At 41.8% G+C, this 14,328-nt stretch overlaps 1 protein-coding gene across 1 annotated transcript in view; it reads right to left on the bottom strand.

Moving 5' to 3' along the window:
* Window positions 1-14,328, bottom strand: part of LOC131190652 (alpha-2-macroglobulin-like protein 1) — a 205,144-nt gene that overhangs the window by 49,516 nt on the left and 141,300 nt on the right. The window contains exons 24-28 of the mRNA XM_058167999.1: window positions 11,487-11,663; window positions 11,110-11,191; window positions 10,628-10,784; window positions 10,429-10,503; window positions 2,556-2,718 (exon numbers count right to left, since the gene is read on the bottom strand). Of these exons, the coding sequence (XP_058023982.1) occupies window positions 2,556-2,718; window positions 10,429-10,503; window positions 10,628-10,784; window positions 11,110-11,191; window positions 11,487-11,663 (654 nt within the window). The remainder of the gene's footprint in view (window positions 1-2,555; window positions 2,719-10,428; window positions 10,504-10,627; window positions 10,785-11,109; window positions 11,192-11,486; window positions 11,664-14,328) is intronic.

Below are 14,328 nucleotides of genomic sequence, written 5' to 3'. Positions count from 1 at the left end.
ATGGAGGCTGCTTGGAAAGATGGTTTAATGGTGGCCAGGATCACATGGCTTGAGATCCTGAACAGAAAAGGCTGAGATCCTGTGCACTCCCTAGCTTTATGCTTTTTCTGAGCTTTGAATTTCCTGGGGCACAAGAAGAGTACCCTGATTGGCTGTCAAGACTCCCAGGAGGTGGGGGTCTTAGCTAGCCTTGCTGGCTGATGTAATCTTCCCAGGTGTCATGTGGTGAGTTTCAGTTGCTAGATGGGTCCTATTATGTTGCAGATGATGGTCCCATTGACAAAAGGTGGGGAGAATGAGTTTCTACCTCTGACCCATTGACAAAGGTGGGGGGGAAATGAGTGAGCTTGGCTGAGGCTTTAATGGCCCATTGACAAAGATGGGGGGGGTTGGCAGGAAGTTGCAGAGAGCTGCTTTTTCTTTAAAACATGTTTCTCCATTTCTCATCCAGGGAAATATATTCTGCCTTTTAAATATTTTCTAAAATATTTCATTCTTCTAGGAGGGGGGTAAGTGCTAACCTCCTACATACCATTGACATATTCATAGAAAGTCACTGATTAGAATATAACATTTGGATTCAAATTCCTACTTGATTATTTACTTTCTGGATGCCTGTGAGCAATTTGCATATTACTGCGAAAATGGGAATTGTATTGATGCCCTCTATCAGGCTGTTAGGAAAATAACAAGGGGTGGGGGGGCTACCAATAAACTCCATATTGAAAAATAGTATCTTAATGAGAGGATAGCAAAAGCCCCATGAAGTAGTAAACCTTGAGCAATCCAAGTTCCTAGCCTCTACATCTTTTTTTTCAATATTTGTTCCCAATGGCAATGGGAACATTTGCTAATTTTTAAACCAGTCCTTTGCCTCAACAAACCTGTATTTCTTGCATTGAAATACAAAAAGCCAAAGAGAAAGTAATCCCACTATTATTAGCAAATGTTAATAAGTTTAGGCTGTCAAATCCGTTCACCCTAATGGACACATTCTTATTCTGAAGGCAACTGCAGAAGCACTCTTTTACTCTTGAAATGTTTACTTTTTCCTTTCAATGTTATAACCTTTGTTTTAATTCAGGAATATAACTTGCAGAGGTATGGACAAAATGGGGCATTAATAAGAAGCTATAGCGTATGAGTTTATTAAAAAAAACTTTTGAGAGAGAGGGTTCATGAAATTTAAAGGAGGAAATATGTGCTATAAATATTTGTGATGCTTAAGTCATTAATATAGTATAGTATAGCCTTTATTGTCATTGTACATCATATATACAACAAAATTGGTTTAGCCTCTCTGGGGCAATCCATAACAGAAAATACAAAACAACATACATAGTATAGAGAATAATCCCTATACAAGTAATTGAGAAAGAAAGACTAGTCATATGTTTCCGTATATGTATGGAGTGATTGTGGCTATGTTTAAGAGTCTGACAGCCCATTCATTTTGCTTCCCAACCTACCAAAATAAAAAGCCAACATTTTTGACCCCATTCATTCTGGAGGGAAAACAATTTCTAACACCAACAATAAGGTTGAAGAGATATAGAAATAGAAATATTTCTATTATAGAAATATTTATTTATTTAAATATTTATTTATTTAGAAATAAATATTCAATAGAAATATTAATTCTTTCCCACCTCTCTTATTTCCTGAAAGAAATTTATAGGAGAAAATTTTTCCTCAGATATGATGAACAAAAGAATGGCTTTTATTGGAACGTCTCATTGCACTGCAATGCTCTCTACATGGGGCTCCCCTTGAAGAGCACCCGGAGACTTCAGCTAGTTCAGAACGCGGCTGCGCGGGTTATTGAGGGAGCGTCTCGGAGCGCAGACTGCACTGGCTACCTGTTGTTTTCCGGGTGCGCTTCAAGGAATTGGTTACCACCTTTAAAGCGCTCCATGGCTTAGGACCGGGCTATCTACGGGACCGTCTACTGCCGGCTTCTATCTCCCATCGTCCGGTACGTTCCCACAGAGAGGGACTCCTCAGGGTGCCGTCAGCCAAACAGTGTCGACTGGCGGCCCCCAGGGGGAGGGCCTTCTCTGTGGGGGCTCCGACCCTGTGGAACGAACTTCCCCTCGGACTTCGACAATTACCTGACCTTAGGACCTTTCGCCGCGAACTTAAAACTTATTTATTCCGTATGGCTGGACTAGCCTGATTCTTATTTTTATTGGATGGGTTTTTAAAATTCTGTGATTTTACGGGGAAGTACGTTTTTTAATATTTTGGGCATTTAAATTAGTTTTTTAAGGGATGTTTTTAATTATTGTGTGTATGTATATTTTATCTGCCTGTTCACCACCCTGAGTCCTTCGGGAGAAGGGCGGTATACAAATTAAAATATTATTATTATTATTATTATTATTATTGAACTATTTCAAGAGAATAATCTGAAGCCATTCTTTAAAAAATATGATGTATAAAAATGAAATAAACTCACCTAAAATAATCTAGTAAGGCAAGTCTTAGAACTCACCCTGTTCACAGAAGAGTAGGTGATCAAACAGAGCACTCTTAAGCAGAATGGTATCTCCTACCTGTTTTGAGAACCGCCTCCTCTAAGTCTCTGAGGAGCTGCTGTCGGATCTCTGTTTCTCCAGCCAATGTGAAGACATAAGCCAGCAAAGCCTTGGAATAGATGCTGTTCATAAAGTTCAGGTTCCTCTTCAGGCAGAGTAAGGCATCATCTACCAGGCTCCCCTATATTACAAAAATATTCAGTAAGGCCTCAAGCAGGAGGATAGCCTATAACCCTGGTGGTGAATCTATAACATACATGCCAGAGGTGGGCATGAAGAGCCCTCTCTGTAGGCACAGGCACCATTGCCCCAGCACAGTATGCCATAGAGTGGATGTTGGCAAGCCACGGGCTCTGTCATCATTCTGCTGCGGCTCCCTGTTGGGTGATGCTACCACTGGCTGGCCCCACCCCTTACCCTCCCCTCCCAGTCACTCCAAAGGAGTCTTTGAGGGCTGAATGCCAAGAGGCATGGATTTCCTCTGCCTTCTGCATTCCCATCCCACACTGAAGTGAACCAAATGGGCCAGGATCTCTGTCCCTACTAAGCAGCCCCACCGAGCCTGCTTGCAAACTCCATAGAATGTGGCTCCAAATGTTTGGCTTGCGCATCCCTCCAGGCCAGCGCCAGCGTGGCGGTGGCAGCAGGGAAGGTGCACACCCTGCTTGCTTCACTCTCGCAAGCCTAAAGGTGGGACTCTGTGCCACTGCCTCCCAGCCAGAGCGCCACATTTGTTTGCTTGCTGGTCACCTCCGAGGAGGGAGCTGTGCTCAGGCTACCTGGGGCCCTGCTGGGGGGGGAGAGGGAGAAGAAAATGGGGAGGTGTCTCCCCAACAGGATCCAGGTTGGAGTTGCCTTATTTTGTGTGGAACTCCAATGCTTGACTTTGCCTGCCAGCCTCCACTCCCCCTCCACAGCTCAAGTGGTTGAATTCACAAGACATGTGAAGCTGGACAGGAGAGCATGGATAGAGATAGATAGATAGATAGATAGATAGATAGATAGATAGATAGATAGATAGATAGATGAGACACAGGAAGAAAGAGAGAAACACAAAGAGAGCGAGAAAGAGACACAGAGAAAGAGAGAGAGAAAAAGAGAGAGAGAGAGAGAAAGAGACACACAGAGAGAGAGAGAGAGAGATAGAAAGAGAGAAAAAGAGACACAGAGAAAGAGAGAGAGAGAGAGAGACAGGGAGAAAGAGAAAGAGAGAAAGAGGCGCAGAGAGAGAGATACACACACACACACAGACAGAGAGATAGAGAGAGAAAAAGAAAGAGAGAGAGAGGGAGGGAAAGAAAGAGAAACAGAGAGAGAGAGAAACAGAGAGAGAGGGCAGAGAGAGAGAGAGAGGGAGAGAGAGAGGGAAGGGAAAGAGAGAGAGAAAGAAAGAGAGAGAGAGAGAAAGAAAGAAAGAAAGAAAGAGAGAAAAAGAGACACAGAGAAAGAGAGAAAGAGAGAGATAGAGAGAAAAAGAGAGACAGGGAAAAGAGAGAGAGAGAGAGAAAGGCACAGAGACACAGAGAGAGAGAGAGACAGAGAAAAAAAGAAACAGAAAAAGAGAAAAAGAGAGAGGGAAGGAAGGAAAGAGAAAGAGAGGGAGAGAGGGAGGGAAAGAGAGAGAGAAAGAGAGGGGCAGAGAGAAAAATAGAGAGGGAGGGAGGGAAAGAGAGAGAAAAACAGATGGAGGGAGGGAAAGCTGGGGGGAAGAAAGAGAGACAGAGAGAGAGGGAGGGAAAGAGAGAGAGAAAGAGAGGGGGAAAGAGAAATGATATTACAAAGAGAAGGCAGGTTGGGTGGTGAGCCACTTAGCCTTACACGTCTCACGCAGAAGTGCCCACTTCACAAGAGTATTTCCTCCATGCATCGCGTTTTCCTCCCCGATGCAATTCGCACAGCCACGCATCCTCATGAAAACGGTCTTGCATCTTCAAGGAACTGGTGGCTTGCTGGGTGCTGTGCAGGAGGTGTAAGGCAAGGCGCTGCCACCCAAAAACTGTTGCTGCGATCTCTGCTGCCTGGAACTGCCCGAAAACGCAATACTCTTCCTTTGCCTCTGCACATCCCATTTTTGGAACTGGGGAGGCAGCGGAGATCTCCAGGCGGCGGAGATCGCGGCAACAGTGTTTTTGGGTGGCAGCACCTTGCCTTTTGCCTCCTGCGCAGTGCCTGCTTCGCCAAGCAAGTCCAGAACCTCCACGCTTCCCCAAGCCACTCCCGTTATCAAAATCCAAATGGAAGTGAGGACGCCACTGATCCTGATGCTGGTAGGCAGAGAAAGAATTTTTTTCTTGTTTCCGCCCCCCTCCCCAAATATTAAGGTGCGTCTTATACTCCAGTGCGTCTTATACACTAAAAAATATGGTATATGCCTCTGAAAATATGAATGTGTTTTATTTTTACCTTCCCATAGAAACCTGTGCCAACCTAGTTGGAGATTGTTGTCCTTCTAATACTAATATTCTTTTGTTTTTGAATTGAATCCAATCTCTTAATGATGTTAGCACTGCTGCCTGGTAGTAGAACTCCCAGTGTGGGAGGCCAAAACTCCTGTGGTTCCTATTACCTTATAACAGCTTAAATTTAATGCAAGGTTTTTTACCTGGCCATATGAATTTGGATATTATTTTGTATTTCATAATATTCTAGTGTATTCATTATCGTTCTTATATTATTCTTTATGTGTCTGGTAGCTAAGGATCCATTCTGGTCTGGTTGTATGATTTCGTTTAGTATATGTTTCATCCTTTCTGCCATTATTGTGATGAATATCTTATAGTCAGCATTCAGCAGCGAGATTGACCTATAATTTTGGATTTTTTTCTTTTCCACATTGTCTTTGGAAATTAAGGTTATCAGTGCCTCCATCCAAGATTTTGGTATCATTGCTCGCTCTAGTATTTTGTTATATGTTTGTAATATTAAATTCTGCAATGGTCTTTGTAATTCTTTGAAAAATTCTGCAGGAATTCCATCTGGACTCAATGTTTTATTGCTTTTTTGTTTTTGGATTGCCATTTTTAATTCTAACATCATTATTTTTCTCTCTAATGTTTCTTTTATGTTTTCTGGTAAGGTTGGGAGATTTCTCTGCTATAAATATCTTTTAATGTCATCTTCTTCTATGTTCTCCCAACTATATAGATTTTGATAATATCTTACTGCTATATTTTCCTTTTCTTCCTTCTGATGGTGTGCTATCCCTTTTCATCTTCTAGTTGTTGTATTAATTTATTTTCTTTTTTTAATTTATAGGCCAACCATCTTCCTGGTTTGTTAGCATTTTCAAAGTAGCTTTGTTTGTTTGCTCTATTTTTTTGCACTATTTCTTCTTGTGTAATTAGGTTAAAACTATTTTTAATTATCTCTTTTTCATCTCTAATTTCCTGGTTGTGGGGTTCTTTCTGCATTTTATCTTCTAATTTTCCCAATTTCTCTTGCAATTCTATATATTGTTTTCTTTTATTTTTATTTCTTCATATAGTATATGCTATTGTAAGACCCCGGACGTAAGCTTTAGTTGTGTCCCACAGGTTTTGTATAGTTTGTTCATTCCAATTATCCTATAGGAATAACCCTAATTCTTTTTCTATGTGTTGAATGTAATTTTTTTCTTTCATTATCCTTTGATTCATGGTCCATCACTTTTTTCTCCCCCCCCCCTTCCATTTGACTATTATCGGGCTATGATCTGCCCAGGTATTCGGTTTTATCTCTATTTCCTCTATGTTTTTTCCTGTTTCTGAATCCATCCAAATTATGTCTATCTGGGACCATGGGCTATGTGAGTTGGAGAAATATGTATATTGATTTTTTTATGGATTAATTTCTCTCCAAATATCTTTCAGATTTAACTCTCAGGTCATTTCAAAGAACGTCTTTGGTAATGTTCTCCTTTAATAATTTTTTTAACTTCCTGATTTGTAGTCTCTTTTGGGATCAACCACCACGTTGAAATCTTCTAATACACATACATTATCTATTTCCAATTCTGCAATTTGTTTTTGTAATTTGCTGTAATATTCTTTCTGTTGTGTGTTTGGTGGATATATGACTGCAATTAATGTTCTTTTTTGTTTTATTAGTACTTCAATCAATAACGTTCTTCCCTCTTTGTCCCCTTATGTTTATTTGGGTTTTAACTGATCTTTTATATAGACTGCGATTCCTCTTTTCCTTACTTCTGTTAGAGCCAAAAATATTTACCTAATTTAGAGGCTTCCAAAAGATTACCTTCTCCTTTTTTCAAATGGTCCTCCTATAAACATATAATTTCTGTGTTTTGTTTTTGGAGTTTAGCAATTACTTGTCTTCTCTTTATCAGTGAGTTTAATCCGTTTATGTTAACCAAAAGTAATGACACTTCTTCCTCCATACCACTACTTATTTGTCACCCTTACTTCCCTCCTTTGTCTCATTTCCCTTTGCTTTCTTGTTCTCATTCCTTCTCTTTCCTGGGTCTCAGTATCACTTCTCTCTCTCATATTTTGTTCCAGTTTCTTTTCCTCTAGCTGTTGTTCTTCTTGACTCTAGTTTCCAGTTCTTCTCTGCTGTCCGATTCTTCCTCTATATAACATGCATAAAATTCCTGGGCCTTGTCCATTGTGTCTATCTTTATTTTCTTCTCCTAATGTTATTAGCAATCCTTCTGGCATGAACCAGTGAAACATTATTTTATTTTTTATTAATTGTGTTGTAAGGAACTAGTAATCTCTTCATTTCTCTCTTATTTTCTTTGGTATCTATTTGAGGGTTATGACCTCTCTTCCTTTGTAGGTCAATTGGTCATCCCTCGTTCTTCTATAAACTTCATCTCTGACCGTTCTTTTCGCAAATCTTATATGTATCTCCCGTGGTAATCTGTGTCTCCTAGCATAATTCATTTGCACCCCATATACTTCATCAATGTTGTTCCTTAATTCATTTTTAGGGGTCAGCTAGAATGTCTGTCATCAATTTGTGTAGGTCTTCATCACTTGTTTCTGTAATATTTTGGAACCTCAGGTAGAAGGAAGATCTCTCTAATTCCAGATGAGTAATTGCCTCTACTAAGTCTGTTTTCCGCTGTCAATTTTTCTTCAGTTTCTTCTAGTTTCTTTTCAGTTTGATCCATTCTTACTTCTATCGCTTTTATTTTCTGTTCATTTTTAGTTATTGAATCTTGAATTTTTCCCATTCTATTATCCAGTTTCTTTATGTCTGCTTTTACTTCTCCTAATTCACTCTTCATATCCTCATGATTATTTGTTATTGATTCCTGCGTTTTTGTCATAAACTCCTGAATCATATTTAGTGAAGATTGCAGGCTTTGCAGGGTTGGTGTTGGACCTGGTTTTTCACTGCACGCCATATCTGTAATTAAGTTTTGCCCTGCTGGAGAAGCTGTCATTCACATTGTTGTTGTTTTTTGCCACTTTAATTACTGTGGATGTATTCAACATTTTTAAATTTTTGAAAATATTATTCCACAATACCATCAATTATCACCTTTTTCACTCTAAACATTCCTTACAATAATAATACAGTGATAACATCCAATTTCTTAAAATTCCTTATAACTCTTATACCTATGAGTAAATATAAGGATCTCTATCAAGAGTGAAATGCTCCCGGTTCAGATCGGCTCGCGCGATCCAGTAGCGATGGCGGCTGCTGGTTTGGAGGACTGGTAGCAAAAATCCCTGGCCCCGCCCCCCCACCTCTGCTGAGCCGTACCATCAGCAGAGATTTTTTTAAAAAAACTTTTAAAAGCCGGCTTTTCTTCAGCCAAAACATGCCTTTAAAAGTAAAAAAAAGCCTTTGAGGATCCCGCCCCTCAGCTGAGATCGGCACAGCCTTTAAACTTAAAAAAAATTTAAAGTCTTCTCTGGCAATCTCACCTGAGTTCCTCATCAGCAGAACCTTACTTGTACTCTTACTTGTAGAAAACATGTTTTCTACAAGTAAGAGTAGAGATTCTAAGGCACTTACCTGATTACTGATGAACACATGGCTTTTTTTCCAGCCCGAAAGCCCCATTTCACTTTCAGCCAGACAGAATCAATTGCTTAGCTAATCTATTTCCTCATAATCAACTAATGCTGGCTGGCTTTGCTAGCTGAGAAACTCTGGGAACTGAAGTCCACAATAAAATAAAATAAAATAATAAAATAAAATATTTGTGCAGCTTTCTGAGATTTGGTGTGTTTCTGTAGTGTTTCACTCTAACTACACAAACACACAAAATCTCAGAAAGCTGTATGTGGCATTTTGTGTGTGTGTGTGTATGTCAGTTGTGTTGTGTGTGTGTGTGTAAAGTATGAAAGTGTGAAGTGTGAAAGTTGGTTTTTGAGCTTTTTGTGGCTGTGTGAAGTGTGAAGTGCAGCTGCTTTTACATTGTGTGTGAATCAGTTGTGTTGTGTTGTGGTGTGTGTGTGTGTAAAGTATGAAAGTTGGTTTTTGGTACCTCTTATTGTTTTTTATACTTTGTTTATTATTATTATTATTTTTATTATTTTATTATTTTTATTATTTATTATTATTGGCCATGCCCACCCAGTCATCTGACCACCAAGCCATGCCCACCAATTAAGCCACGCCCACAGAACTGGTAGGGAAAATTTTTAGATTTCACCCCGATCTCTATGTATGCAATTATTAATCAACAGTAGGTATTTAAGACTAATTAATTTATTTAAATATACTTAAATCAATCGAAAGTTTGAAATCAGAAAAAGCAATATGTTTCTATAAACTATTAAAGTATAGAGCTAATAATTCAATGTAAATATCTCAGTAGTAAGTCTCTTTGAGGCTTATCTAAGTATTTAGAATATACAGTAAAAGTTTGAAATATCCAAGGTATTCATAATATACAACTGTTTAAGAACAGGTCTCCTCCAGAGTCATTTAAGTTGCCACAATTGTTTGTCTTTGGTCTCTCTGTTCACTCCTCAACTTCCTTGTTCTCTGCTTCCAGAATGGTGGCTGCCTTTAATTGCACTGTCACTGTCATTGTCCTTCTCTTCACTTTCTTTACTTTCCTCCACTTCAATCACCACTGTCCCTGAAAAGTAGCCTTTTCTTTCCTCCTGCTGGGTTTCACTACAGATTTTTATCCCTCGAAACACTGTTTCCAAGATATCAGCAATTCAATCCACTTTCACTTTCCCTCCTCGCCAATCCACAACAAGTCTGTCTTCTTCCTTCTCCGCTACCACTGCTAAGATGCCGCCACCTCCACCTCAGAGACTCACTTCTATTCAATAGATTTTGTAAATCCCATCCACCAGAGAGATAGTTCAGTGTTCCACGTTTTTTCTTTTTCCTATCCACCGATACTTCTGCCACTTCTCACTTTCTGCTTCCTCTCATATCTTTATTGGGCTGCCATGTCTCCAGACCTCACCTTGACAGCTGGTCTCTTCTGCACCAGTTTTCAGGGCTCTCACCCTTCATAACAGGGGATCATTCCTCTCCCTGTCACCTCTGGATGTTCCCCTCACTATAGCTGTCCCCTCCAAGGACCTGCTTTGCCATTACTGGCTTCCAAAATGCAGAAAATTGGGCAGGGAGAATGCAGTCTGGCTCCCCTGCACTGCACCAGCATTGGACCACTGGCCTATAAGAATATCCTATTCTCTGTGATCTGCATAGAACTACTATGATTGGGCAGAAAACCTGTCCAGTCAGGACTTGTGTTCTTCTTACCCCAGTCCTGAGGTTGGCTACTCTTCTATCTTCCTGCCTCCAAAAGTTTATAAATAGTTTCTTGCAATCCCTATTTCCCTGAAAAACCTGGATTACTAATTTCTGAAGGCAGATGGTGCATTGGGACCACCCAAAAAGTCTCAGGAAGGCCCCAGGGATGTCCTAGAGATCGGCATGAAAATTAAGGTCTCCAAAGACTTACATTATTCTCTAGATGCAGCTCCAGCAAAGAAGCAGTGACATAGGCTGTCAGAGAGAGGTCATCATCCACACCACCCTGTGGACGTAGAGAAAAAACCAGCTAGAGAAGTCACAAGAGCCTCTTTCCTGATACCTTGATTCACATGACTTTACCACATGGGTATCTCCTACAGTACTGCCTCAGATCACATGGGTCCTACCTTCAGGGCATTGTTAAAGAGCCTCCCCACACTTTCAAAGCAGCCGTTGGGAAGTTGGTGTTTCCTCAACCAGTCCACGGCATTCTGAATATGTTTTTCATCCACATAGATGTAGCTCTTTGCCTGGCCAAAAGCCTTGGCCACAAATGCAGTCAGCCTGAGCATCAGAAAAGAAAGAAAATACTGAAGAAGTAGCAAGACCTTCAGCTTCTCCATATCCACCTGCTCATGATCTTGCACCTGCTATCTGGTGAGCTGAGAGTTATGAGAAATAATCAGAGAAAAGTAAATGGGTGAAAGGGCAGGCCCAGAAAGTGTCTTCTTAATAATATTGGGTGTGGAGGGGAGAGATCCCGCTGCTTCTGTTTGAGGGAGGCATAATAGCCCTGCTGGCAACTCCAAAAGTATTTCCTCCTGTCATTTGATGAATTTATGAGAGAGAACATTCTTAGAAAAATGGCTGTTCTGCTCAAGTCCCTTACCAAGTGTTTCCCTCTTCGTCACGTTTTCCAAAGGCACTATAAGAACCATCATTGTGTTTATAAAGCAGCTGCCGTTGATATCCTGCAGAATAAGGAGAAAAGAATGCTCTCAAGTCTGCCTTGATCCTATGTGACTCTGCTGACACTCTTCAATTTCACCCCATAAGCATCATCTTCAGACATAAAAATAACTTCCCAGATATAAAAATGCAGAAAGTATTTAACTTTCACTAAAAATGACTGGTATAAGGAAGGATGAGATGGCAGGCTAGGTACCGAATTAATCTGGTCCCTGGATGCCACCTGGTACTTGCAAAGCCTGACCTTCCCTTGAAGACCTTCCAAATAAGAGACAGGTAAAAAAAGGCCCAACTCACCACTTTTCATGTGCTCTATTGCCAGATTCCTTAACTCCGGAGTCACCTGATTGGTTTCTTCCAAGTACTGGAGTACAACGATGTTGGGAACAAACTTGACCATATTCTGCTCACCACAGCCAAAGGGCATCTGAAGCAGATGGTCTATATTTTCTAGCGCAGCTCCCATAATATCACCTGAATGTTAACAAAATATAAAAGATTTGCCTTCCTTCAAATCCAGAAAACCTTTTTCTTCCTCCCAGAAACTGGAACATTACATTCAGGAAAGTTCTTGCAAACTGAATTGAAAAACAATTGGCCAGGCAGGCATGAGCCCAACACATGACATCATGGAGCAGCTACTGAGATGCTGTTCCTCAGTAGGCCAGCCCATGGCAGATGCATGACTAGTGTTAGATACTAACAGTGAAGCAATAGGCTTCACTCAGGACCGCTGAACAAGTGGGAAAAATACTTAAACCTGATTGGTTGAGATGCCTGACAGCTCCCTATATAAGGGCAAGTTGTCAGGCAGGGTTTTGCTGGATGATACAGAGCTACAGTATAAGCCTGGCTTTCCCATCTCTTCATTCACCAAATCTAACATTGGTGATAAAGATGGGACTGACATAGATGGAGGGAAAAAAGAGCTGACAACTTCATCCAGCCAGGCGAGAACAGACATTGGAACGGGGGCCATCTTGCATGCCAAATTTGAAATGCTGGAATCAGCAACAGTGTGAGCGTTCATCCTGCCAATGCCATTTGACCAGCCTGGGAACAATGGGGCTCCTGTATGACCAAGTTTGAATGTTCCATGGAGGCAAATGATTTCTTTGGGCTGTCTAATAACAGAAAAAGAGCTCTTTTCCTCAGCTGTTGCAGGCATGATGTTTTTGACACGGCTGAGTCTCTATCGGAGCCAATCCCAGTACAATTGGTACCCTGGCAAGTGCTGCAGAATATGCTGGGAACGCACTATGCTCCGGTACCATCAAAGGTGGTGTGGCACCACAATTTCTGCCAAAGGAACCAGAGGGATAGGGAATCGATCAACTAGTACATCGCAGCATTATGAAAGGCGGCCACAAACTGTGAGTTCAGAGATCTAGACGACATTCTCCTAGATCAACTCATCTGTGGCGTACAAGAAATTTGGCTGTAATGCTGGTTACTGGCAAAGACAAACCTCACCCTACATGTCCCCCTAGATGAAGCAAGAGTGACAGAAGCATCTAATAAGGTGGCAGAGTCACTGCAAAGACAGACCCTCCCCAACACATCAGAAAACAGCCACCATTCCTAAAGAAGCTGTCCTGGATGAAGATGCCAAGGACAGTGACAAGGAAATGTTCCGCACAGAGAGGAAAAGAAACCTTGAGACCGACAAGCAAGTAGGGTGCGCTAGCTGCAGGGGACAACACCTATTGTGACTCCAGGCCCCGAACCTGGCCCCATGCCCAAAAGTGACTCCAAGAGTGAGGGGGAAGGGCCAGTAAGGCTTACCTCGGGAGTACTGATTCCTTTGGCTCCGCTCCAGGAGCCAGAACCAGACCACTCAGAGGACATAATGAGGCCATCATCCCCTGATTCCTCCCTTCTCCAGGCTACGCCTTCAGACCCAGCTGATAATAATAATCAAGCTTGGCTTGACCCATGCTTCAGAAGATTAGAGAGACGGCATCATCAAAAGGAAGGGTGGGGCAGGAGCCCCACCCCACAGGATATATAAGGAGCTTTGGGATTGCTCTCACTCCACGGGAAGCAAAGTTTAGCTGATCCGTTTCAAAAAGAGCTGAAAGTCTTGCTACGTGAGTCATTTGTTTGAACTTTGGCAGGCAGCTGCGATTTCTCTGCCAGGACTGATAAGAGTTGTGAATCCACTGGCTGAAGGCCAGCTCGTGCGTCTGAAGTGGGGAAGGAGATAGAACATCACCAGAGAGCTGTTTGTCATTTTAGAGATGCTATCTGCAGGCATTGTGGGTGGAAGGGTCATCTAGCACAAGTTTGCAGGGCAAGCCAACCCATTTTTCACCAGCTTAAACAACCTAGGACCCTGACGGAACCTCCGAAAGCTCCCAGATGAGACCCAGAGAGACCTAAATAAAAAAACTTCCATTCTGGGTGCCAGAAACATATCAAATGAAAATCAGCCAAGCCAGCATACCCTACAACAAAAAATTGCAGATAATGATCCACATTGAGGAGTCACCATGTGAGATGGAGATCAACACAGGGTCATTAGTGACCATCATTTCCTGGGCTGCTCTAAAGAGGGCTATTCCACACCTCCAGAGAAGACAGCTAAGGCACCAGCAATTAAAAATCAAGGGAATTGGATTCCCGTTGTAGGCTCCAGTAAATTCCGGGTGCAGTTCGGCAAGTATGATAAAGAGCTGTCACTAACTGTCATCAGCCAAGCTGCCAAGCCTGCTAGGCTTAGATTGGTTTGAAGCCCTTGGCATGGGAGTCTTGGGCATCAACTCCATTGCCAGCAGCAGAGTGGATGACCTGCTGCATGAATTTCAGAACGTATTCAGTGCTGATCTGGGCAAGTATGTGGGCACCCCTATATCTTTTAATTTAGACCCTCAGATAGTGCCAATTTGAATGAAGGCCCGTAAGGTTCCATTCGCCCTAAACCAAGAATAGACAGGGAACTGGATAAGCTTATTAGCCAGGGGATCCTGGAACTAGTCGACCATGAGAAATGGGAGACCCTGATTGTAACGCCAATCAAATCTGATGGATCAGTGCACATCTGTGCTGATTATAAATGCACTCTGAATAAAGCCGTCCAGCAAAGTGCGTACCCTGTGCCCATTGTTCAGCATTTGTTGCACCATCTGGGCCCCAGAAA

The sequence above is a fragment of the Ahaetulla prasina genome, chromosome 2 (assembly GCF_028640845.1).
Source record: "Ahaetulla prasina isolate Xishuangbanna chromosome 2, ASM2864084v1, whole genome shotgun sequence".
In the NCBI taxonomy this organism is placed as follows: domain Eukaryota; kingdom Metazoa; phylum Chordata; class Lepidosauria; order Squamata; family Colubridae; genus Ahaetulla; species Ahaetulla prasina.
The sequence above is the reverse complement of the archived record's forward strand: the minus strand, read 5'-3'. Positions and strand labels throughout refer to the sequence as shown.